The sequence below is a fragment of the Homarus americanus genome, unplaced genomic scaffold (assembly GCF_018991925.1).
Source record: "Homarus americanus isolate GMGI-L3 unplaced genomic scaffold, GMGI_Hamer_2.0 scaffold39800, whole genome shotgun sequence".
Classification (NCBI taxonomy): Eukaryota; Metazoa; Arthropoda; class Malacostraca; order Decapoda; family Nephropidae; genus Homarus; species Homarus americanus.
The window spans coordinates 225,250-251,015 of record NW_024744935.1 but is presented as its reverse complement, the minus strand read 5'-3'; the positions used below and the strand labels follow the sequence as shown (position 1 = coordinate 251,015).

Genomic DNA, 25,766 nt, shown 5'->3' with positions numbered 1-25,766 from the left:
GACGTTGTGTTATACAGTTCGTTGTAAAGTGAGTGACGGTAAAGTTATTGTAACTTCCTGAATACTGTACTGTTTGCTGGAAGAATTTATTGATTGTGGAAATTTCAGTTTGATTCAAAATACGGGAATTTATATCCATCATTCTTATTGATAATTAATTCATAATAAAGAAATATATCAAAACTAGACAGAAAATAACTAAGTTTCTTGCTGACGAGTAAAGCTCATCGAATCAGTTATTGGCAATTTTGGAAATAACAGAGTTAACTGGAAAATAAAAGTTCAAAATTTAAGCTAATTCGGTGTATACTGTAACTAGACCTGAGCTTGAAAATGGATTTTTTGTGATTTAAGGCAACTGACAACACTAGTCTACCCTTTCATGTTTTGTGTGTTGAACAAATATCGTTACTAAGCATTTTAGGGATAATATATTAAGCTTCCCTATGTTTATTTAAATATTCGGAAAGTCTTTAATAAGGAATATGAGGCATCTTATTTACTGAAGTGTGGCGGTAAAACTAGTTCCAATATTAATAGTTTTACAGCCACACCCTTCCCTTCGAGCTGTGTCATTTGCGACTCGAGTTTCTTAAAATTCTATTATCAATACGAAGACCCCGTCGACGGAAAGGGGCCTTTAACCCTACGGGGGAGCTGAAGTTCAAACCCTTTGTAAGGAGTGAATGTCAACAAAAGCTACAATATCTACATTAAAATACATCACGATCTACATCCACCTATTCTCACCTGTAATTTTTTTATTTTTTTTCCTTTTCACTTGCTGTTGGCCTATCCAGTGTTAGTACAGGAGGAAACCAGAGACCGAGAAACCTGTGATGAATGGTTGGGTTACACTGGATAACACCCTTCTCTAGACACGAGTGTTACATTGTCTTTATCTTACCTATGCTCACGCTCCACATTTCCTGTAGTTTTCCTCCAATTTATGCAAAATTCCGACACATTTTACAACAGCCAAAAGATGAAAAGCAAATAGTTCGTAACATCTTAGATACGGAAACACTTTGGTGACCCATTACATCACGTCAAAGGTCAGGAATCAGTTTAATATATATAATATTGTCCAAGACCTGCCCTCTGCTCCTCCCTTCCCATTTACGACAACAGAGACTGAAACACGAGAATCAGTCCACTATTTTGTTCAAGGCGTGTTATGTTACAGCTGGTGTTGACCTAGTACAGTGGTTCATCGTGTCAAAACTGTGCTTCAACAGCGTGAGGATTATCGACTGTTGTCTATTATTATAAACAAATACAGATAATAGGAGCTGTTCAAACTTCAGATATTAAGAACAAAATATGAAATGTATTTACATTGTGTTTTTGGTTGTACAATAAAACTAAAGATGCCCTCAGCTGTAATACGTATTTTTGTAATCTAACGAAACACACAAGTCCGAGCATTGACTCTGTATGTTCAAGTAATGGGTAAAGTTACCTAACAAAGATTCAGATGTTATTGTCATAGACTTTCTATATTGCTTTCTTTTTCTGATCATGAATAAATTTGTCATATTGTCTGCATGATCTTTAATGGTGTTAGAAAGAGATTCTTCCCCGCACAGTCTCAGATACTCATGGTGTATCAACAGATGTCTATATACAGTACGTGTTGTCCTTGTCGTGTGCCTTTGTGCTAGATCACTGTGAGACGATAATTAAGCTGCTCTCTGAGGCCCCAACTTGGGTGAACATGCTCAGGCAAGGCACCTGGCAACACTGATTAGGGGAGTTACCTTAGTCACGCGTGATTTGTGTGCCTGTCATTAGGTCGCTCTCCCTAGGGCGGCTACCTGCGTGACTCACCCCTATACCACTGTGGACTTCCGTGATTTTCAAACTTTTTTTCTCTTCCTATTCTTTGTCTCTCTCACCCCAGTGACTTCGTCCACCATCACCCCCGGGGACTGCTACCCTCTCACACTCTCTGTTCGCTATTGTTCAAGTTATGAGTTATTTATACCACAAGAAAAATAACCTGTCACGCCCAAAGCTGTTTATTTCCAACAGTGGCAACAATAATGAAGCATATGATCTGGCTGTTAAAAAAGCGCGTGTGTGTTTTTACCGACAAGTCCTCGATGACGACATCTGCTAGTGACTAGAACATGTATTGACTGCTGTAGCAGCTCACCGGTGGCGTGAACATTCAGTGGTACACACTCGGGGGACGTTAATAATCGTGAACCCAAACACGACTTAGAGTGGTAACAACCCAACACACACTGACCTATACCACTACTCTATGATATGGCGACACAGGTGTCGTCATACCATATTTGGTGAAGAAGTGATCCCAGGGAGGGAGACACAAGAGGTGTCCTGTTATAGCAGCCACACGTCGCTCACCAACACGACCAGCAGACCAGAGAGGCAGGAGGGAGCACGAGACTCTGTCATCAACTAGTTATAATCACACATTACAACACTCCCACCTCATTTAATACTGCGTAGCGCCCAGCAACACTGTATTCACCCCACCACTTGAAAGTGTAACCCATCTGTTACTAAACCTTAAAACTATCTTGATAAAATGTAAAGCATTGTAACATTGTGTGGTGGTGGTAAGGGAGTGTGGTGGTGGTTAGGCGTGTGGTGGTACTGAGACAGTGAGGGAGTGTGGCGGAGGTGTGCAGGTGGTGGGCGTGGATGTGGTATACCTCATTGTTTACAAACCCACAAAAAAGCTTAATTCACTTATTACAATGCACTGCTCTGCCGTACGTGGTCGTAATGTTGAATGAATGGTGTTACCTTTTCTTGTTTTAATTGTACAGAGATAAGTTGTTATTAAGATCAGTCAGAGAGTTAGTTGTTACCGCTCTTTCTACGGTGTACACGTGGACGTTTGGAAATTCTCCGCCGACTTCCAAGAAAGAAAATAATTCAAAAATGACTTGCTTTTTTACTACCGTGTGTACATAATCCTGAGTTAGTTACCCAATGTTTACCTCAATGACTTCGTACATCTCTCAAAGGGCAATCAAAAAAAAGGCATCAGAATATATTACCAGCAGGAGGAGTGAGGCTGGCAGTGGCGCTCTAAGGCAGCTGAAGGACTCTACGTGACGGGCGAAGAGTACACCCACCACAAGTTGTTCCTTTGGCTTGGGCAGGTGTCGCATGTTTCTCTCTCTTTTTCATAATTGAATGGAACAATAGGGGTTGGGTGTAAACAGGACTGTCCAGTATGGCCCAATAGGCCCGCTGCATTTTCCCCCATTCTCATGTTTTTAATGTTTAGGCGGGTTTGTATATGCATGTATTTTAATGCAGTATAGTATTCTACCATCATTTTTAGTTGCTTTGGTATATAGTTCGCATAAATAAATGTTTTACACCAATATACTGTATAGTGTGTGTGTGAGCCAGAATGCACATTGCATCACATACATTTTCACAAATGTATCAGTGAACATGTTAGGGCACGAAGAAGCCTCTCAAATTCGTCACACCCGGGAGGCCCCAGTCGCAAGGGTCCAGCAGCTTCCCTTGGCAGCGTACACCAGGCTGTGCTGGAGGTGACCTTGACCGTGTAACACATGCTGGTGGTGGAGTATACCTACAGTGTCCTCTACCTGACTTGGCCGGCCACTCACAGGCGTTATGATGAAGGGTTATCCTGTGCCATATTGCACAGATCTATGCCACCCTGTCAGCGTGTACGTCAGTGTTGACGATAGTACAGTCACGAAGCTTAATTTTATTTCAATCATATTTATAATTTACGCCCAATGAAGTTACATTATTTTGTTTGTGCAGTGTGCACCATATTTTACGACGATGTATTTTATTTGAAAAACAAAACACGACATTCAAGTAGGAATAAAGTATTGTTTCCTTCAAATAACTACCAGCGCATGAGAGCAGAAGACCATAACAGACTGGAGGGATGTCTTGAAGGAAGAACCATACATATAAGAGACGCCCTCATTCCAGAAAGGATCACCAAGATCTGACTGAATCCAGATTGAATCCCATATTGCAAAAAGTACAGTGAAAAATTACTTTTGCATGCAGTATTATGATACACTCTGGACCCGATCTTTGGTAATCACAAGAAATACTGCAAAACGTGCCAGTTCTAAGAAGATGGGTATGCATGATGCTAGAATGGAAAAATATTTAAAAGATCATGTAATAATGGCGTAAAGGAATTCAAAGTTCGTGAAATTGATTGAGTTAATAATATACGCAAGTCACTGTCTACAAAATCACTGGATCAAGAACATTTCTAGAGGGACTTTATACAGCAAACGTGAAACCTATCTTCAGCACGGGAGGTAATGACGACTTACTCAGCAGCGACGTAAGACTCCCGAGCAAATACCAAATAATATCTGATATATAAAACTGACTTGGACATACCTGAAGTGTGATGTGTTATGGTGTATTACTGTCCCTCGAAGAGCTGTTGTCACTTACCTGGAAAAAATCAGATTAAAATTATATTCCACTTTACTCCTATAAAATTTTTCATACAGGTTAAGGAGAAAGTCGCCACTTGTACCACTTTATATATTGGCAAGATCTTAAGGTTGTGGCTTTTTTTTCTAAAGTAAAAATGCTTATTAGGTGGGAGAGAATTAGATAATGACTATGAACCAACAGTAGTACCTTCCTGAGGGAGGTTTGATGGGAAGATCATAAAGTTCTGAAGGAAAATTATATATTTCACATTCCTACGTGTTTTTCTACTCTCCTGTTAGATCTGCATCTATGCATTACAACAAACATATCAAAAACTATTCAGCCTCCCTCCCCAAAAAGGTTTCGTCCCTCTATTTAACCTTAATCAATAATTGTACTCTTCAACTAAAGGAACAACCATGATACTAAAGTTGTTTATGGTTAACACCAAATGTTAATAAAGACACTTGTCCACTGTGTCACAATAAAAACAGAAGTAGTGCTCACCTTGCCGTGGTGGAAGGGAAGCCTTGGTGTCACCCATCATGTCTTGGGCCAATGGGTTATGGACCATCCTGCCTGAAACAACATTCATGAATGAGGCCACAGTTCTGCTTTCAATATTTTAATTATATACAACTTTAATTACTGTATATTTAAAAGAAATTTTCTGTAAACAGTAACACAAGAGATAATGGATACTTCCATCCCTCAACAAGGATCAGTACAGCTCCTGCTTATGACCTGACACAGTGAAGTACTGTACAAGAAGTCATACTGGTCAGAACCTCAAAGAGTAACTCACTAACAAACCTACACTGCCAATTTTCCCATACTGTGATAGGTCAGGTCTTTTTGGTTTCTCTGGTTAAGTTAGACAATGTATAGTATACATTGTATACTGATATTTGAGAGTTGCTTTTGCTTGTATTTACCCCACAATGTTCGTAATTGGGGGGGGGGGTCATATTTCCATAGCTACTTATTTCCAATGGATAAGAAGGTCAAATTCGTATGAAACACAATTAAAAACATTATAAAACCCATTTCCCATGGCAATTTCCGAATATTTACAGGTCATGTTTGTTGTCATATCTGATTAAATCATTAATGATTCCAAAAGAACTAACCAAACCTGATCTAACCCACCTAACTAAAATTTAAGGTGAAGTTGAGAGCAGATGAACATGCATAATGTAAATACACTGACAGCAAATTTACTTTACTCCTATCTTCTTCGCCACTGATGGGCTCGTTAGCCTCTTGGGCGGTGAGTCACGTCTCTGTTACACACTGTTGGCAAAAACTGGAATGTTGCCAGATTCTCAAATGCCTATAATACCAGGCAGTTACCAAAATTTCACCAGACATAAAATTTACTATAAACTGTGTAATAAAAAGACTTATTTGTACTGATACTTAGGGCACCATATTACTGACAGAATTAACTGACAAATATAGTTCAGTTACATACCAGTATTCATCGGTTGTAGCTGTGATAAAAATAATTAACAGAAACCATTATTACTCCACTCTAACATGAAATAAAACATTTTTATCAATATACAGTAATTTGATCTGTTATAATGAAATAAAATAAATTATTATTCATTTAAATATTTCCAACATAATTGTGACCAAAATGTAACAAGAAATATTATTCATCAATTGCAGTAATCAGTAAGTATCAATTATGCAACAGAAATATCTGATTTTAGTATAATTAATATTTTCAGCATATAACAATATGTACAGTACAGTATATGTATTCCACAAAGTAAGGCTTGCGAAATTGTATTTGTGTATTTTCGTGGAGTGACTGGTAAGAGTTTTTGGGCGAGAATATATAGTTTTAGCAGTTAGATGTGTTAGGGAGCTTACGGGTTGTCAATATCCCTTTGAGGCATACAAGTATACTGTACTGTACTCTGGAGTATTCTTAAACTCAGTGTCCCTTTCCCTACGATATACACTCTATCTTGGTTCACCATGTGGATTACCCCTAAGCTTCACTGCCAAGGCCGGTCCAACTCATTCTTCAAACTTTACTAAGGTAAAGTAGGCGTGGTGGTGAGTCCGCGGGATCCGTCCTTGAAGCCTTGACTGGGCGCAGCATATAAATACAGGCCCCACTTATTGCTAGGCTATCTAGTTTATCCTTGCCTGTCCGCACGGTGCTCTTACTCAGCGGTACGTAGAGCTCCACGGATTGTGTGTGTTTGTAGGAGGTTCCTGTTAGGACTTTGTGTATGGTCACCAAGAATTGTGTTTGTTTATCTATTTTGATCAATTACATCTTTTTTTTTTTTTTGCCGATCATCAAGAGTTGTGTGGGGTGTGGATTTAAAAGATATGGGCTGTAAGGCAGTAAGATGTCAGGGGATATTGTCCAGTTTAGAATGAATTTAAGTTGTACATGCTGTCATTCATATTTATCGGAATATATCAAACTGGAGAAGTTTCAATATTTTTTTTAACATGTACTGAAGTTTTAATTCGTCATTTAAGTACACAATACCCATCTGTTGACTATATTTTTTTTTTTACAAATGTACAAAAAAATAACAATTCATGGCATCTAACAGCAGAGCATGTCACGCCTTAAAATTAAGTTCTACACTACAGGGTATCTTTTGTGTTAAGCCGTTCAGAGATTGTCGTCAGTTCTAGAATGGAGTATCGTTTCCATTGTAAATTAAACCTCTTTATTCCAACTGTTTGGTTTCTCTTTTAAGGTCAATACGGAGATTTTGAACCAGCCTTATTAACCTTCACTAAGTTACTTCTCTTATCTAAAGTTATATATTGTAGACGTAACAGTTGGATGTAAACAATGTGTGTGTTCTTGGTGAGGCAAAACATGCGGCCTAATACATTAGTAAACACATGTTATCCCTATATATTCACTGTTATAAATATAGTTGAGTTGTAAATGCATACATGAAAATATCAGATTCATTTCTTGGCCTTGGAATGAAAAAAGATTGCACAAGTTATCAAAGTTAACCATACCCCAAAATAGAGGTTGGCAGATTTATTCGCCATCCCTGACAAGGACTGACATCACCAAGCTTCTCAACATTTCATGGAGAGACGTGATTGAAAAAGTGGACTCTCCTAGCGTGTTTACAAAAGATTCCTTGAAAAACCTAGTCACTGTCTTGAAGCACATGGCAGTCATGGCTTTTACTACAGTATTTCAGTAGAAAGTGAATTGTTTCATCAACCCTAACAAATTACTTTGTATAAATAAATAAGGAATATGCTTTTATCAATACTAACGTAAGTTGAGGAAGACAGTTTTAGCTTTGACCTAATCCCCCATATGCAGTTACTTTGAACTTAGGAAAACTAAAACGGAATCCAAAGGTTAAAATAGGGACACAAATTCTTACCAGAAACAAAATGTTCTCCACAAATCATTACTCGAGATATTTGATCTTGAATTCTTCCATTCTTCTCTACTGATGGCAGGTATCCTATAAAATTGCAACACGTCTTTGTTTTTCGATCAGCTATTTACCTTTTGGCGTGATACAATTGTAAAGATTTGTGTTGTCCAGTTTTTCTATCCATACAGCCTACAGTACAGCAACTGGGGTATTCTAGTGTATTAAAATCGCCGAAAACCACAAAAACTCGTATATAAACCTTGGTGGAAGCGTTGCTCAACACGATTCCGACTGTAAACTTTTGCAAGCGGTCTACAGATCGCCACTAATGAACACTTCTCCGCCACATTGAAAAAACGAATTGGGGGGCTTTAATTATGGTATCGTTCAGGCCATTCCAGTCCGAACTTTAACATATATCTAATTATCCAAAATGCCTCTAAATCCTTCGATAAAGTTTGCTATCAATCTCTTCATGGTAGACTTTCTTCATTTAGTTTTCATTTATTGCTAGCTGAGTAATAATGTTTCGCATTTTTTGTGTGAATCCCCGCTTATTACTTTGTAAGCTAATGAAAAAAATATTTGTAGAAAATATAAGACTAGATACATAAACGAGCTGCTTGTATCGTCAATCACTGGTCATCTTAAACTCAATTGCAATCACAGCTCTCTATCTTAACGCAGCTATTTTTAGATTATAACATGAAATGTTAATTTGCAGTGATCTGCTGAGAGGATAAACTTACTGCAACAAAAAATCTGACGCTGTTATTTTGCTTATACTTCTTAAAATGGACAAATGAATGTTTTGGAGGTGCTCTGCATACAAATTAAATTCAGTATTTCAGGTTTTTATATGGAAACTGCTCAATTTTTAAACAAACGGACGTGAGACGTACGTAAAAAGTAACTCCCCCTTTCTTTTTTTCAGATGTGGATCGTACGATGGTTAACAGCAATGGTGGTGGTGACCGTGTCAGTGGAGGCACGGCCGCAATTAGTCGACGTAGCATCAATGGCCGCATCCGGGGACTTTGGGGGAGCAGAAATAGCAGGAAAAGCTAGAAGTTTTGTCTCTAACTTGGCTGCTGACACTGTAGGTTCAGTCCGTGTGCTGGGGGAGGGCACGCGCGACGTGATTAAGGATATGTGGAACAACAGCAAACAAACGATGCAGCGGTTCACCGCTGTTGCCACAGACACAGTTGACCAGAATGTGCAAGGGGTCCGAGACGCAATTAGGACTACTAACACTTTTGTTGCCGATGGAGCTCAGGAGGCCAGACGACTCGCCGAGGGAGCTGCCCAGAGCACTTTGGGCGTAATTCGCGATGCAGTGAACTCCAACGGACAGTTTTTAGAGGGTGTGAGGAAGATGGTGCTGCAGGGCGTCGTGGAAACCGGGCAGGCTACTGGAGATTTCGTCCAACAAGCAGTGACCAATGCCAAAGACTTCGTTGAGGCTGGCACCGGAGTGGTAAGTCGAGTCGTCACTCAGCGTTCCTTCTAAGATCGACATAACACAACCTGCATAGTCTATTAACCACTGCATTTTTTTAATTATAACTTTGTACATCCTAGACTCTTGTTACTTTAGTTTAAACTATAGTTAGTGAGTGTACAAGCAAGAATGAAGTACGGCCTACATGATGTGACAGGCATGTTTGACAAACTGTGTGCGCATGTTTGCGTTAAACCCATTACTATTTCCTATTTCCTCCACATATCGTTCTTCCTATTTAAAGGTACAGCGATAACAGCTAGTAGCTTGTATCTTCTGGTAACCAGCCATTAAAGATGTACACCAGATTCATTATTATTTTGTATTTTTGTTGACCTATCTATACAGCACTGTAATGATAATAAAAATAAAGAACCATAAAGAAATACAAAAATGAACAAAAAATAATAATGAGAAACGATGTATGTACCTATGTTGTGTTGTAAAGGTAAAAGAAACAAATGAGACCCTGCTCTTTCAAGACACGACGACCAACACTGGAGCAGGTTCAGGTACAGTCAGGAGCCGGTGCATGCCCAGTACTTGCCAACAGTGCGTGACAGAGACGTGACCGATCGCCCGGGCGGCTAGCGAGCCGATCAGTGGCGAAGAGGATAAAAGTAAGTAAAAGTATGTAAATGGGGCAGATCAGCAACCTGCGACTTGGTGACAATTTTCGTGATGCCATATAGCAACAGGGTCTACCATCAGACAACACATTAAGCTTCCAATATCTTTCCAGGCGGTAGTACCTCCCTGTTTGATATCAAAACATTGATATTGAAACTGTTTATTTAGTCAGAACACATACAGAGTCGATTGAAGATCATAATATTAACATGGCTGAGCCAGTTGAGAGCCTGAGCTCTCTTGAAGGCACCTGATATATACTGTACATTTATCACAAGGAAGTATAATGCAACAATAATTACTTCCAGTTCCGGAATAATCAGAGATACAACTTAAGGCACCCAGAGCTACTAAGACCACCCCCCATACGCTCCTCTCAGTCCCAGACCTCCATAAAATATCATGGTGTGAATGTGTGGAACAACTTAACCCCACCCATCCGAGCAAAGACTACACTCCCTTCCTTTAAATCATCTCTAAAAAAATATCTTTTGTCGAAGTATTAAAATTTCTTGTAACACTTACTATATTTACAGTACCTGCTTTTATTGTACCACCAAATCCGTTTTATCGGAAATTATCATGTAAATAAATAAGTAATTACCATTGCATTACACATAATTGCCAGCTAGACATAAAGCTCTGTCCTCTTGTTCAACCTTATTACAGCACAACCCAGGTTGTACTGCTCCCCCATTATACTTATGTTTTTAAATTCCACTCTAATTTATATGTATATGTGTATGTATGTGTGTGTATTTGTGTGTGTGTGTCTGTGTGTATATGTATAGGTATGTGTATATGTATGTATAAATAAATAAATAAAATAATAAATAATAAAATAAATAAATATTGAAGTGATAACCGTGGTAACATTATGAGATGTACTTATTACTACCATGCTATTGTACTATTCCAGATGATACTAAATGTTACATAATACTTCCTTGAGATAAATGTATAGTATATATCAGGTGCCTCAAAGAGAGCTCAGGTTCTCAACTGGCTCAGCCATGTTACTATTGTTATTATTATCCACTCTGTATCTGTATTTTTCTGGCTAAATAAACTGTTACAATTCAACATTCAGTAACATCTGGAATAGTACACATAGCATGGTGGTAATAAGAAAACATCAGAATGTTACCACGGTTATCACTTTGCTATTTATTTATTTACTTTTTTACAATATTTAAAGTATATACAAAATTTACAGTGAAATTGAAAAACATAAATATGATGAGGGAAGCAGTACAACATGGGCTGTATTAAGGTAGAACAAGAGGACAAAGTTATCAGGATTATGTCTAGTTGGCAAATATATTTATTGCAATGGTAATTTCTATCTATCCGGTCATTACGTAGTTAATTATTAAGGATGCAAGATGTGTATTTTATTTTTGCGTATTATTATTCAACTCAATCAAACGTAAATATTTATAAGTATTCTCCTTGTGTTGGCCACGGGACTTCTGTGTTAACCAGTGATTGGGCATCATATCAGGTTGAAGTACTCTTATCATATAATTCAGTATGCTCAGTACGAAGTGTATGTCAGGTAAGATATAGTGGTGAAACTTATATTATTTATAATTTAGAAATGGACAATGGCTGGAGTCTATCTGGCTCTCAATGGTCAATGTACCGGTGGGATGGTAACCGGGTTTCATTTTGGTTAGCACGAGAAACCAAAGTCAGATTCGTTTGATTCACAACAAGAGCCTCAGGAAAACGTATTTTTGATGGGAAAATCGAAACCCAGGTGGATGTTACGACTTTCTACCTCATTTGCACACAATCGCAGGGTCTCAATTGTCTCTTTTACGACTGACAACTCAAAATACTTATATTGTTTCTCACCTTTGATCATTCTTTTTTTGCAATTCTTTATGGTTCGTTATTATTAATATTATTATTATTATTATTATTATTATTATTATTATTACAGTGTTATTATTGTAGTTATCATTATTGTTATATTTATATTTTTTATTATAAATTTTATTTATTATTATTATTATTACCACCACCATCTTTTTGCCCCCAGGCCAGTGACCTGTGCCCGGGTGGGCTAATCCCTATAAAAAATAACTACAAAAAATAATAAATTTACAGTATTTTGGACCAGCGAGAACTTCTGTAATAATTTTACTGAAAGTCTACCAGCCTTTTCTTTATCTAGATCTCACCTAGAGAGCCTGGTATGGACAGTACTGTACGTGCTACCTGGTATGTACAGTACTGTACGTACCTGTACATTAACCTGTGTGAAATAATGGTTAATATCTTGAATGACTGTGGAATTAATAATGGTTTGTTTTATTGGTAAATATTCCACAAACACTAGCAAAGGGCTTAGGCATGAAAACCAAGAATATTAATGCAGTTTTCATACTGAATACAATGTTGAGGTAAATTTGCGATAAGAGAAAACTATGATTTTTCCGATAGTTTAGACAATTTTAAGACACTTCCATGATGTTCCCTTGCAAATAACCTAAAATTACCTAACTTAACCTCTTAACTGGGGGGGAGGACTCCACCCCCTGTATCCCCTGGCATATTTAATTAATTCTCGAGAGAAACGTCACAGAAGAAAAGTGATTGTACATACCAAATTACCCGTACTCCATACCGGGTGACTTATGCAATAATACCAATGGTGATAATAACAGTTTTGGGAAATGCATAATTATGGAGTAGAGTTATGTTGTATGGCAGTGAAAATGGGTAGTTAAAGAGGATGACATACACAGACTTGCATGAACTGTAATGAGAATGGTGAGGACTGAGGTGGATATGTAATGTGACACTGAAAGACAGGAGGCCCTGTTCAGAGCTAAGAGGGTGGCTGGGTATTGAGAATATTGGCAGAGTTTTGTGTAGAGTTAGGCTGAGATGGTTTGGGTATGTGGAGGGAATGGATGGGATGAGACCGACTGGTTCAAGAGATGCATGTGTCTAATTGTGGAGGCGAGAGGCAGAGGTAGGTGAAGAATGACATGAGGAGTGGTTTTAAGAGCTAACCACTAAAAGAGGAGGAGACTGTTATCATCAGAAATAACTTGTGGAATTGAACCAATTTCTGGAGATAGCTATTATTTCCATGAAACTGAACACGAAAATGAAGGCGAGAATGCATAGAACCTGACCTAACCTTACCTAACCTAACCTAACCTAACCTAACCTAACCTTTCCTAACCTACCTAAGCTAACCTGATATAACTAACTTTACTTAACCTCACCTAACTTCCTAACCTGTGCATTGTTGTGCATTGTCATTTTGATTTTCTTCCTATTATCCAAACAACATCTTTAGAAAAAATTAAAGATTTCAATCAAATATAAATCTTGATAAACATGACCGATGAGATCATCATTTGTTTCTGGACATGTCCACAAATAATGTGGATGGTCCTTTATCTTTACTGAAATAACATTAGAGTTAAGAATCTGATGGGAGAGGCTGCACGAGACCATGCAGCATGGAGAGTTCCCACCATGTAACCCTGGCTAACTCACGTAAATTTGGAAAATGGTTGTAAAACGTTAATGATGATAAATAATTTATAACAGTTACCTGTTTAAGTTTCATACAATTTAATGAACTTTGCAATCTTTCCTCTACTCCAGGACTACTGCGGATGAGACCTGCAGTGCTCAGTATACGCACAATGTCATCTCCACCAACTGATGGGTACTCATATGAGACATTAGCAGTGTCTGTGCCCAAGGAGAATGTCTTCCATGTTCAACTTAACCGTCCAGATAAGCTTAATGCTTTGAACAAAGTTCTTTGGAGGTAAGAACCATTTGGATATTAGGTTTCCTTTAAATAATTTTGTATTCTTTGACAAGGGGATACTTTGTATGTATGACTTTACTTTATTCTTTGACTGATGGGTTGTGACGAGTGACCTGAGACAACACGACCATTAAGCTATCTCTCTGTGCCCTTCAGAGTGGGCAGATACTGTAGTTGCGTTCTATGTTGTACTGTACTGGGTGAGTATCACTTCTCACCCATTTGATTCTGATCATCAAATTCCATAAACCAATGGTTGACCCAGAGGCTAGGGAGGATTTAGGTTCAATGAATTTAAAAGATTGACTTAGGTTGATCAATTTGCATGCTTTGAAATCCTCTTCAGCCATAAAATTTAATTCTTATTCCGCATCATTATCTGCTAGATTTAGGACTAACAACACTCCTGTTCCTCCCGGTTGGTCTCCAGAAGATGAAGTGACTACTTTTAAAGTGAGATAAGTGTTGAGAAGACACTTTGTTTGATTATTCATTTTCTTTCAGATGCGCATAAGATGCGACACGACTGTACTTCAGTAAGTTTTCTCAGCAACAGTACTTTTACTCAAATTTTTTGCAGTATTTTGTCCACCACTGGAGTTATTTGTACTGGATCAGAATTAGTAGGTAGAGTAGGCAATTTTTCTTTGATTGACCTTATCATTATTTTTTTATAATTATTTTAACTCAGTTTTATAAGTGCATTATAATTTGTTCTTCTTTTTATCCCCCTCCAGGGAGATAGGTGAGTGTTTTAATCAGCTGGCTGATGATTCAGACTGCAGAGCAGTGGTACTCACTGCTGCTGGTAGAATGTTTACATCAGGAATTGATCTTTCTGACTTGGCAATGTTGGCTGGCATTGTTATGAGTGATGACGACCTGGCCCGTAAATGCCGTGCAATGAGAAAAGTCATAACAACATATCAAGAATCTTTTACTTCCTTAGAGAAGGTTAGTTTTTTTATCTGTTTAGGATACCGGGGGAGATGGGATGCACATTGGTCCCGGCATTTCACAACTTTTACGATACTTTATCACACTGTATTTTCCGTAACTTGTTTGCTAATTGTTTCCATTTTGATAACAGCATGCTGGTCATATCAACTAATGCATCTCCATGACTAGAGTACAGTAGTTAAGCATATATTAAGTCCGTCTCTTAATTGCAACTTTTTGTAATTGTAGCAAGGTAATACATAGCTCCAAGGTTAACTAGGTATCATAGATTTTGAATGGTTTATGGTGTGACAACCATTGAAGTTTTTTTTAAGTAGACACCATGAACGCTTGCTTGAGTATTGAACACTTTAAGGTGCTGAGACCATTTATAGCAATTGATTGAGAAAGATTCTGATTAGTTCCACCATTTCTGGATGTTAGAAAATGACCAAAAAATATTGAAGATGATGACTGGTCTACTGTAAACTTAGGCCAGGTATCAGAAGATCTTGCTGTCATATGCTTCTCAGCATTATAGTTCATTATTGATTGAAGTGAAGGAATATTTTAGTAATCATAACAAATGTACAGTATGTGTTGGCTTATGCTTATTTGACTGTACCATACTGTCGATGACAGAGTAATATCACAGATTGACCACTATTTAATGGTGTACTGAAACATTTATATATACAAAGTTATAGTATTTGCTCTCTGTAGAGGCATTAATCTTGTGAACTTAATTTTTTTTCTTCTATTCCATACTTGTCACTGTGATGGCCTTGCAATCATCAGTGTTCCAAGCCGATAATTGCTGCTGTACACAATGCCTGTGTTGGGGGAGGAATAGACCTTATTTGCTCTGCAGATATCAGATATTGCTCCTCTGATGCATGGTTCCAAGTAAAAGAAGTGGATGTTGGTAAGTTGTTAACATTTCTCTGCATTGTATTAGAGAATTACCCTGTACAGTATACAGTAGTAGAGTGTGAAGGTAGCAGTGATATAGAGAAATGGACTTGGAAAATATGTCATTGTGGTGAATAGGCGATGTATTTAGAGGAAGACTAAAATTAATATGGAGAGAATGAGAGAATTTTTATAGATTAAAAGAGTTTTGAATGGAGAAACCAGCAGAGATATTTTGTAGTCACATGGTAGGCGAGTACTGTAGTCTATCAGTTTTGTGAAGTGTTATATGGTTTAATTTTTTTTCACCATTTGACAAGTATTGATGCAAGAACTTACTCAGTTGGGATCTGGGATTAACCATGGAATAATAGATATTTGTGTAGTAATTTCAATGTGCTAACCTGTATACCACAATTCTTATTGATTAGTGTTGTTGGTTTGGCCACAGGTTTGGCAGCAGATGTTGGAACACTGCAACGCCTTCCAAAGATCATAGGAAATGAGAGTCTTGTTCGAGAGTTGTCGTTCTCTGCTAGGAAAATGTTTTCCAGTGAAGCACTTCAGTGTGGCTTTGTATCAAGAATTTTTGCTGATAAAGAAAGGTAAAATTTTTTATTTGTGATCCAAGTACTGTATATGCTGATCACCACAAGGAAACAAGAAGACACGAAGTTCCCAAGCGCTTTCGTGTAATTCACATCTTCAGGGGTGAGTACAGACTGATGTGAATTACACGAAATTAACTAAACTTTTTCTGTTATCTCTTATATATATATATATATATATATATATATATATATATATATATATATATATATATATATATATATATATATATATATATATATATATATATATATATATATATATATATATATATATATATATATACAGGAGAGTCTGCATTTATGCGGTCAATTGAACCCGTGGAGGTCCGTGTAAAACAAGAAACTCGTAAATGAAATAAGTGAACATATGGGATTAATTGAAATAGAGACTGGGCCGACCCCCAAACTCCACTTTTTCCGACACAATACCTAGTTGTAGTAAAAATAACATCTTAATTTTATGATGGTATGCGCACACAATTAATATTTAAGAGAAATACAGTAGCCCGGTTAATGTCCATTCAAATAATGGACTCAACTCCCCCCCCTCCCCCTCTTCCCACGCTCGCTGGCTCCTCCCTCTCTGAGAAATGTTTGGGTGAAAACACTAGATTTTAAGGTATTGTAATAAATAATACCTCAGACTAAAGTTAGGATAATATAATTGACATTGCTGGATTCCTTGCAGGACAGGGAATATTTTGAATGTAAATGTCATATATTTTGCACTTAAGATAATTTTTTTGCTAATTTTCATCATCTAATTAAATTACATCTAAAATTTATGTCTAATGCAAATTTTAGGATGTTTATATTTAAAATGATCAGCATCTTGTAAGGATTCCAGCAATGTAAATTATATATTTTATGAGCTAAAAACATATATATCTTCAGTAAATAAACAAATTATACTTCATCCGCGTAAATGATGAAATTTATCGCGTAATTAAAACATTTCATTCTGGCAAGGGTAAATGACCAAACTCGTAAACAAAAGCCGCGTAAATGCAGACTATACTGTATATTCAAAATCATCACCCGATACTATATCAGTGCCACTCAAGTCAAACAGTTCTCAATGAATAGCACTACAGTACTGTCAAGAAAATACCCTCGTTTAGGGGTGGAGGAGCTAGCTGTCGAAGTACGTGCATCCATCATGATAGTTGGTGGATAACTGGACCACTAGATTTTAGACAAAGATTATGTGTGAGTTGAGTTGCCAAGTAAATAAATATCCTTTGCACAAAAACTAAGGATGTAGAGGAACATTATCCAGGCTTTAAGGGTTAATAATGAAAGTTTATGTGAAAAAATTTTCATATTTAAGAAAAATTTATTTATACAGGTAAAAGGTTTTTCAGGAATGAAACTCTTTTGTACTTAAGGGAATGCCTGTACAAGTACAGCATTTAAAGGTAACGACATCTTCACATCTACTTAATAATACAAAATTTTGTACTGTACCCTTGTACTTAAAACTGTTACTCAAGATTTTTTATTTTTTTTTACCCAAGAGGCACAAGAAAATATGTATCTTTTGTGAAGACTTTATCCTCTGTTATACAGTACAGAAAATACTCCTAATTTATTCTGAGATGAGGTTTAGTATTATGGTGGATCCCAGCTTATTGTCTTTATCTTCAAATGATTATTTTTAACAAATATGTTTCTGTGTACATCTCATTGTATTTCCATGAAAAAGGGCAAAAAAACATTAATACATAATTTTTGTCTTATTCTGAACTAAATGTTATTTGTTTTACTTACAGCTTAGTAGAAGGAGCCCTAGACATGGCGTCTACTATTGCCAGCAAGTCTCCTGTAGCTGTCCAGACTACTAAAATGGCCTTAGTACATGCCCGAGACCACTCTGTTCAAGAGGGACTGGACTATATTGTAAGTGCCTAGGTTACATAGCTAAGTCCTTTTTGTTGGTTAATTGTCTTCTAAAACTATTGAAGGTATTATTTTTAAAGCAAAAACTGGCCTAGAAAGAAATGAATAGATTTTCAATAAGATTTGTTTAATAAGAATGAACATGTGTGCCGTTAATGACAGCACAATCCTCACTAAACATATATGTACAGTAAGGTCCCACTTAATGTGCAATATGTTCTCAATCAGTCAGAGTACCATCCTCATGTCTGAGGGTTGGCGACCACAGTCCTCCACTCTAAATGTTCTTGGGCTGTTTTTACCAATCATCCAAGGTTTTGTATCAATATGGGGACCCAGTTTTTAATTACATTTACCCATCCCAGTTGATTGTACATATTATTATTTTCTTTACAAAGATGATTGTCATTTGAATGTTATGAGGTAGTGCTAAAAATTGGATTAGGCCAGTAAAGTACTGTATAGGTTGTAATAGAAAAATTTGCTATTTTTTATGCTTAAATACCATAGGTGTTTGATTCTTACAAACTTTTTGGGAATGCAACCCTCATGTGGTTGATTAACTCAATCTTTGGTTTAATAGTTTGTATAACTACTACCTTTACATAAAGAAAATTTGCACCTGTAAAAGAAGAATAATTACATTAAACTCAATTTTCGCAGTTTCTGGATTTGTGAATTTCAGTTGTTGGTATTCGTGACCCCCGACCTTCAGTATTAGCAGTTTCTAAGGGGTTGAAATCCATTTATCATCAGGACATGTAAGGGGAGGAGAAATTAATATAAGTTTTTATTTTGTTTCTTTGGTATTATTACATTAATATATCTGTGTGAGAGGAGTTATTTTTCTTTTATATCTATAGTATATTTTATATCTCTCTTTTCTTTTATCTTATTTTATTTTCTCTGTTTCTAAGTCTTTATTTCTGTATGCTCATCACTTTATCTTCGTATCACTTTCTCTATTTTCCTTGTTTATATTTTCTGTCTTATATAACCTTTAATTTTTTAGTTATATTATTTTCTTTTCTAGATTTTACTTTTCTTACTTACTGTTTTTTCTTTCAGTGTCATTTATTATAGTGTCCTCTTACTTCAATATTTATCAGTGCTTAGTTGTATTCTATACAAGGGATTAACCTGGGAAAACCATATTATTCTTTTACAACACTTACTGTATTAGTATAATTATATACCTTCACAAGGGTAGACTGCCACCACCCAGGCTTTTATTAGAATATAACTTGTATAATTAAGGTGTTAGGTAGCGTGGTAGACACGAGCTTAGGCACGTGAGTTACAGTATTTATTTTATGTGAAGCAATTGTTGGAAGGGAAAGAGCGGTGATACTCACAGTTCACTAAATCAATATTTATTAAAATCAAAAGTAAATAAGATGATAATTTAAATGCACTCAGACAAGAATGGACCACTAGGTCTTACTTTATAAGTAACAAAATAGATCTTCAATTATTTGTTACAACATCAACAACTGTCATATTATTTACTTGACAATAAGGATGGTTATTTTACACACTTGTCAATAGCACAGATATTAATGAACAGCATGGAACATATACCAGCCTCTCAATTTGGAAGCATACATTGATGGTTTACTCACACATATAACAAATTTAATACTGGCAATAGCAACATTTATGGTTTCAATACTCAACTCGGGATAACTTATTTCTGTTAATTATCTCCATTCATGTACAACAATATTACTTTGCACATATAACTCCGGGGCTTGGTTCCCAGGGCTCGTTACTCCCTGGTTTTAATCTGGCTACCGATCCACGGTAACTGCGGGTATTCAGCTACAACATTCTGGGCCTGAGAGACAAGGGGGGGCATCACAAAAGTGTCGCGCTTCCTTGTGCATGCGTTTATATGTGGGCTAACTGGCAACTCAGGCATGCCAAACGGGCATTACGCGTATTAACATATACAAGTACTTCATTTAAATCAGTTGCTGTACATTTGGCTAAGAAAATGAGTGTTATGGGTCAGATGAATTTTTTGCGTCTATTTTTACAATCTAAACAGAGGTTGAGCTTGCCAGGCAATATTGAATTGGACGTTAAACACACAAACTGGTAACGTCTTTCTTAAGGCCTCATGAGAAATACAGACAAAAGCCTCCTGATAATTTGCCATTAGATCTTGGAGATAAGAAGGCTGACATATTCTTGTCAGGTTATTAATTACTTTCTAAAATATAAAGCTGACAATAAATTTCAATACAAACATCAGATTCTCTGATGATTGGGAATCAAAATGATCTAACTTCAGTACAGTAAAACCTCGATTAACCGACCACATATGGGGGGAAGGGGCCGACGGATAATCCGAAAGGTCGGTTAATAGTACATAAAGTCTACGGAAATAAAACATACATTTTCAAAGTACCTTTCCCTAACCTACCTCATTTAATTCCCTCTATTCATTTTTGTTCATTTGCCATTCATATTTCAATAAAATTTGCTTTAAAACATTAACCACTTTAGTAAATAAATATGAACCAGCACAAAAACCGTGAATAAAAAATGGAAAAGTCAAAGAACATATGTCATCACAAAAATTGTGACCAAGCCCCAGGTTGCTGATCTGACTTTCTACCTCATTTACACACAATTGCAGGGTCTCAATTGCTTCTCTTACTATTGACAACACAACATACATATATTGTTTCTCACTCTTGATTTTTTTTTCATTTTTGCATTTATTTATGGTTCTTTATTACCATTATTATTATTAATATTATTACATTATCGCCCCCCAGGCCTCGATATGGGTCAGTGACATGTGCCCGGGTGGGCTAATCCCTTTAAAAAAAAAAAACATTTTTTTTTTTTTTTTAGGAGTTCGGGATTGACGGTTAATCCGAAAGTCGGTTAATCGAGGTTTTACTGTATTAGTTTGGCACTCAGGGCATCCCTACGGGCGATATTAGGGCTTTGTCATTTTTACTGGCAGACTCTATTCAAACTGACTTGACAATTTTACTAACAGTAAATACAGTTGAAGCTTTCAACATCACTCATAAGGGATCTTGAATGTTTCATCTGTAATCAGACATATCTAATTTGACATAGTATAACTGTGCTCTCTCTCAATTTCAAATATCTGAACACGATATGAGTTATTAAGAGCTATCGGAGTCTCTGAGGTACATGATTGAGAGAAAATGGAGGCCTCAGGCTTCCTGAAGCAGTAAGAAAATGGGGGCCTCAGTAAAGAAGTTACAGCTACATGTTTTATGGGCTACTGAGCGTAATATGGATCGTCTGATTTTACGTAAACTAACATGTACAACCGTGGTCAGTACAGTAATATCTCCGTTAGCCGGAATCCCTCGAACCCGGAATTCTTCGATAGCCGGAATTGAAATTTTCTCGGAAAATCTTTCCCAAAGCCAGAATTTTCCGGAAAATTCCAGCTTTGGGAACGATTTTCCGGAAAATTCTGAGAAAATTTTCCTGGTACAGGTAGTTCTGCTATAACGCGATAATTGTGTTCTTGTAAAATATCGTGTTATAGAAAATCGCGTAATAGAAATAACAGGGCTTATGGAGAAAATAGGGTTAGGTGCAGATTACTCGAAATCGAAAAAATTTAGTAGTTAGCCTAACACAAAGGATAGCACAGTCTAAATAAATGTTACATTCATATCTAATAATGAAATCATACAGTAAATGTAACACTTTACTTGATGGGGGAGAAGGGTGATTTTGAGGTTGATAAAATCGAGCTTCTCTTCAAGTGTTATATCCTTTCTTTTACGATCATCACCGGGAATTCTATCACCAGAACGCTTCTTGTTGATATTCTTCTTTACTATATTCACAGTTAATACAGTGGGGTATGCTATAACGAACGGATCCTACTACGAATATTCCTATAACGAACGGTTTTACCTATAAAATTGAGAATGCTATAACGAACGAAACTCCTACAACGAACATTATTTATTTATTTATTTACTTTTTTTTTTCTAATTTATTGTTTTTTTATTACAAATATTAATGATATTCTTTATTTTGCATATTTATGCACTTTTTTACAATTTTATATTATATTTTTCAGTGTTAAGTGGTTGTATTTGGGGGCCTGGAACGGATTAATCCTATAATGAACGAATGCTATAACGAACAAGGTTCTAGAACCAATTAGATTCGTTATAGCATACCCCACTGTACCACAAAATTGGAGAAATAGTAAGCAAAAATCGCGTTATAGCAAACAAGCGTTCGCGTTATACAAATATCGTTCCTAATTCATAAATCGCGTTAGAGCAAATTCGCGTTATCAAAACACGCGTTATAGCAGAACTCGCTGTACCTGGAAAATTACGGGGATGAGTGATATTTTTCCGGGTTCAAGAGATGATATAATGGGCAATTTCTGGAACTTCCGAGAACATTTTTCCAATACCCGGAAAATTCCGGGGTGGAGGGTGCGGGAGGAGGTTATGAAAATTGCAATTAAATGCCAGGTAGTGACTTGTCCTCCTAATATTACGTATTTAAGTAATTATTAGATGTTTTAATTGCCTGTATGTTGGCCTGGCAAATTAATGCTAGGCATTTACATACCTAGGTATAAAGCTAGACGTCACATTCTGGACTATTGTATATCACAAAAACTGGTTTTTAGAAGAAAACGTCTTTTTCCGGCTTTGAGAGAGTCACCCGGAAATCTCTCATTCCCGGAAGTGCTCTGCACCAATTGTTCCGGCTAACGGAGATATCACTACAGACAAAACATTATAATCTATGAAAAAATATAATTTATTGTAACATTACATTGAGGATAAAACCACATTCACTTCCCATAAACCACTTTCGAATTTACAAAGAAATCGGAGAATGTTAAAATTTTCCGGATACCAGAATTTTCTCGGAATTTTGCAGAATGATGCATTATTTCATCTCCCAAAGCCGGAAAAAAATCCCCATCCCCTGAATTTTACGGGTACTGGGAAATTTTTTTGGTATTCTCCAGAAAATGTGACCCTTGGAAAATCGTTCCCAAAGCCGTAATTTTCCAGAAAATTCTGGCTTTGGGAATGATTTCCGAGAAAATTTTAATTCCGGCTATCGGAGGGTTCCCGTTCAAAGGGATTCCAGCTAACGGAGATACTGTATTACTGTATTAAGACATCTGACAGCAATACCTGTGAAATGTGAATAAACTCCTTTACCCATTTACACATGTACTGTGCCTGTAGAATATGAAAAACATTCTGATACGTAATTCTGAAAGGTTACTCCTCTTGCACTATTAGTATATACCACTCAAGGAAATGGCTTAGTGCTAATACTGTGAAGCAGAAAATGTATGAAAAATAATCACCATTTACCATAAGTGATTACAGCAAGAAAAAAAGAGGAATGTCTCATGGATCTCGACACATCACCAACTGCTCCGATTCCTAAGGTGGTTTAGATTTCACAGGTCACTTGTGTGGATTATAAATGAAGGACTGATACATCAAATACTATGTTACGGCTGAGGGGATGGCACCCAAGATTTAAATTCCCTCCTTCCTTCCTAGTGCAAGGTTTACTTATAGTGATGCAGGTGTTTGAAATGCAGTGACCGCTTGGTCATTGAGAGAATCACACTGGGTGAGAAGGCTATATTTTAGCATAAACATTATCTGCATGAGGAGTGTAAATCTTTCTGCTTTACATTACATTGTATGGGGTATTGCATATTTTCTTCCCTTGCTGATAAAATGTAATTGCCTATTTAAATCATTCATTTTATCATATAAATTTCATATTTATCTAATTTTTATACACTGTATTAAGTTTTCCATATAAAGCCTTTCCTTTTAGTGTTTGTTAAATCATGTCATTAATCTATTCTTTTTTTCACAGGGAAACTTGAATATGTCAATGTTACAAAGTGAAGATGTGCGAATTGCTGCCATGGCAGAGATGAGCAAGGGAAAGAGTAAGGCAACATTTTCAAAACTATAAATACAACATTTTCGTAAGACAATAAAAAGCTGTTGGTAGTAAAGAGAAGACAGGTAGTATTATAAGGTTTGTATCCAATTTTTCCAGTACAGTAATTACATTGGTGAAACACTCATAGAGCAATCTGTCTGTCTAGTTTATTTTCTGAAAATTGGATGATGAATTACAGTTTTAATCATATTATTTAACCAGTCCCTTAGTTAGGGTTTACTTTCAAATTGTATTAGTTGTTAACAAATATAAATGGTGCTTATAACCCATTGCACTTTATCTTGGCAATAAAACAAAGGATTAATGTTTTGGAGGAAGATTTGGTAACTAAAGGGTTTTGGAAAATTTTCAACGTGTTTCTGTTGTGGTAGTGAAAAATGTTAATTTATAGACATACATTACTGTATATATATATATATATATATATATATATATATATATATATATATATATATATATATATATATATATATATATATATATATATATACAGTGGTACCCCACTTAACGCGGTCAATTGAACCCAGAGGGTCCCGCATTAAGTGAAAACCGCGTTAAGTGAATAACAGAACATATGGGATTAATTCCAATAGAACCCAGCCCGACCCCCAAACTCCACTTTTTGACGACAAATAACTATGTTGTAGTAAAAATAACATCTTAATTTTATGATGGTACATGCACACAATTAATACTTAAGAGAAATACAGTCGCCAAGTTAATGTCCATTCAAATAATGGACTCAACTCCCTCCCCTCTCACACTACAGTACACAGCCAGCTAACAGATGGTCGGTCGGTCCCTCCCTCCCCCCCCCCACCCCCCACCAACCGTCCCAAGGAGATGTGTGGGATAACCTCAAACTAAAGTTAGGAAAATATAATTGACATTGCTGGATTCCTTGTAAGACCAGGAATATTTTGAATATAAATGTCATATATTTTTCACAAAAGATAACATACTTACTCAGATTAAACATTTTATCTAAAAATTGTATGTTTAATGCAAAAAATATGTTGTTTATATTCAAAATGATCACCAAATTATAAGAATTCCAGCAATGTAAATTATATTCTGGCCGGATAATTTGTATGAATTTTATGAGCTAAAACAAATATCTACAGTTAATAAAAAAAAATATATTCTTCAACACTATCTGTCAATCAAAGTACCCCACCTTGCCTCCCCCCTCTTCCAACCGCGCGGTCAGTCCCAACCCTCCCCCACCCCCCACCAATCCTCCATTCAAGAGTTTTTAACATTTAGTAATAAATAATACCTCAGATTAAAGTTAGGATAATATAATTGACATTGCTGGATTCCTTGTAAGACCAGGAATATTTTGAATATAAATGTCATATATTTTGGACAAAAGATAACATACTTACTCAGATTAAACATTTTATCTAAAAATTGTATGTTTAATGCAAAAAATATGTTGTTTATATTCAAAATGATCACCAAATTATAAGAATTCCAGCAATGTAAACTATATTCTGGCTGGGTAATTTGTATGAATTTTATGAGCTAAAACAGGCAGTCAGGCAGGGTGGCGGGTGGGGGGTGGTGCGAATCTAAAAATAGCTCTCGAGCCGGACACTCACCGCGTTGCTGTGGAAAAATCCGCGTTAAGTGAAAGTTCAGCAAGGCATGTATAT

The 25,766-nt window shown here is 36.4% G+C and overlaps 2 protein-coding genes across 4 annotated transcripts; both read left to right on the top strand.

Moving 5' to 3' along the window:
- On the top strand, positions 1 to 9,648 carry LOC121878269. The gene is made up of 2 exons (XM_042384362.1): positions 1 to 28; positions 8,761 to 9,648. The coding sequence occupies exon 2, from the start codon at positions 8,761 to 8,763 to the stop codon at positions 9,337 to 9,339; it is 579 nt and encodes a 192-aa protein (XP_042240296.1). The 5' UTR covers positions 1 to 28; the 3' UTR covers positions 9,340 to 9,648.
- A 253-nt stretch (positions 9,649 to 9,901) lies between these two features.
- LOC121878268 (delta(3,5)-Delta(2,4)-dienoyl-CoA isomerase, mitochondrial-like) lies at positions 9,902 to 24,532 on the top strand. 3 transcript variants are annotated; one of them, XM_042384361.1, is made up of 7 exons: positions 9,902 to 9,950; positions 13,594 to 13,762; positions 14,503 to 14,719; positions 15,503 to 15,629; positions 16,068 to 16,221; positions 18,000 to 18,126; positions 24,016 to 24,532. In XM_042384361.1, exons 2-7 carry the CDS (start codon positions 13,605 to 13,607, stop codon positions 24,115 to 24,117), a joined length of 885 nt encoding a protein of 294 aa, XP_042240295.1. In that variant the 5' UTR covers positions 9,902 to 9,950; positions 13,594 to 13,604; the 3' UTR covers positions 24,118 to 24,532. The 3 variants fall into 3 exon arrangements, with proteins under 3 accessions (XP_042240295.1, XP_042240293.1, XP_042240294.1); XM_042384359.1 differs by lacking the exon at positions 9,902 to 9,950 and adding an exon at positions 11,385 to 11,518; XM_042384360.1 differs by lacking the exon at positions 9,902 to 9,950 and adding an exon at positions 11,387 to 11,464.
- Positions 24,533 to 25,766: the final 1,234 nt, after the last annotated feature.

Bases quoted from the DNA above. Each gene is read 5' to 3' on its own strand.
- LOC121878269 (XM_042384362.1), top strand. From the start codon at position 8,761: ATGTGGATCGTACGATGGTTAACAGCAATGGTGGTGGTGACCGTGTCA.
- LOC121878268 (XM_042384359.1), top strand. From the start codon at position 11,494: ATGCTCAGTACGAAGTGTATGTCAG. The intron at 13,763-14,502 runs GTAAGAACCATT...ATCCCCCTCCAG, and splicing joins TTGAACAAAGTTCTTTGGAG to GGAGATAGGTGAGTGTTTTA. The intron at 16,222-17,999 runs GTAAAATTTTTT...TTTTACTTACAG, and splicing joins ATTTTTGCTGATAAAGAAAG to CTTAGTAGAAGGAGCCCTAG.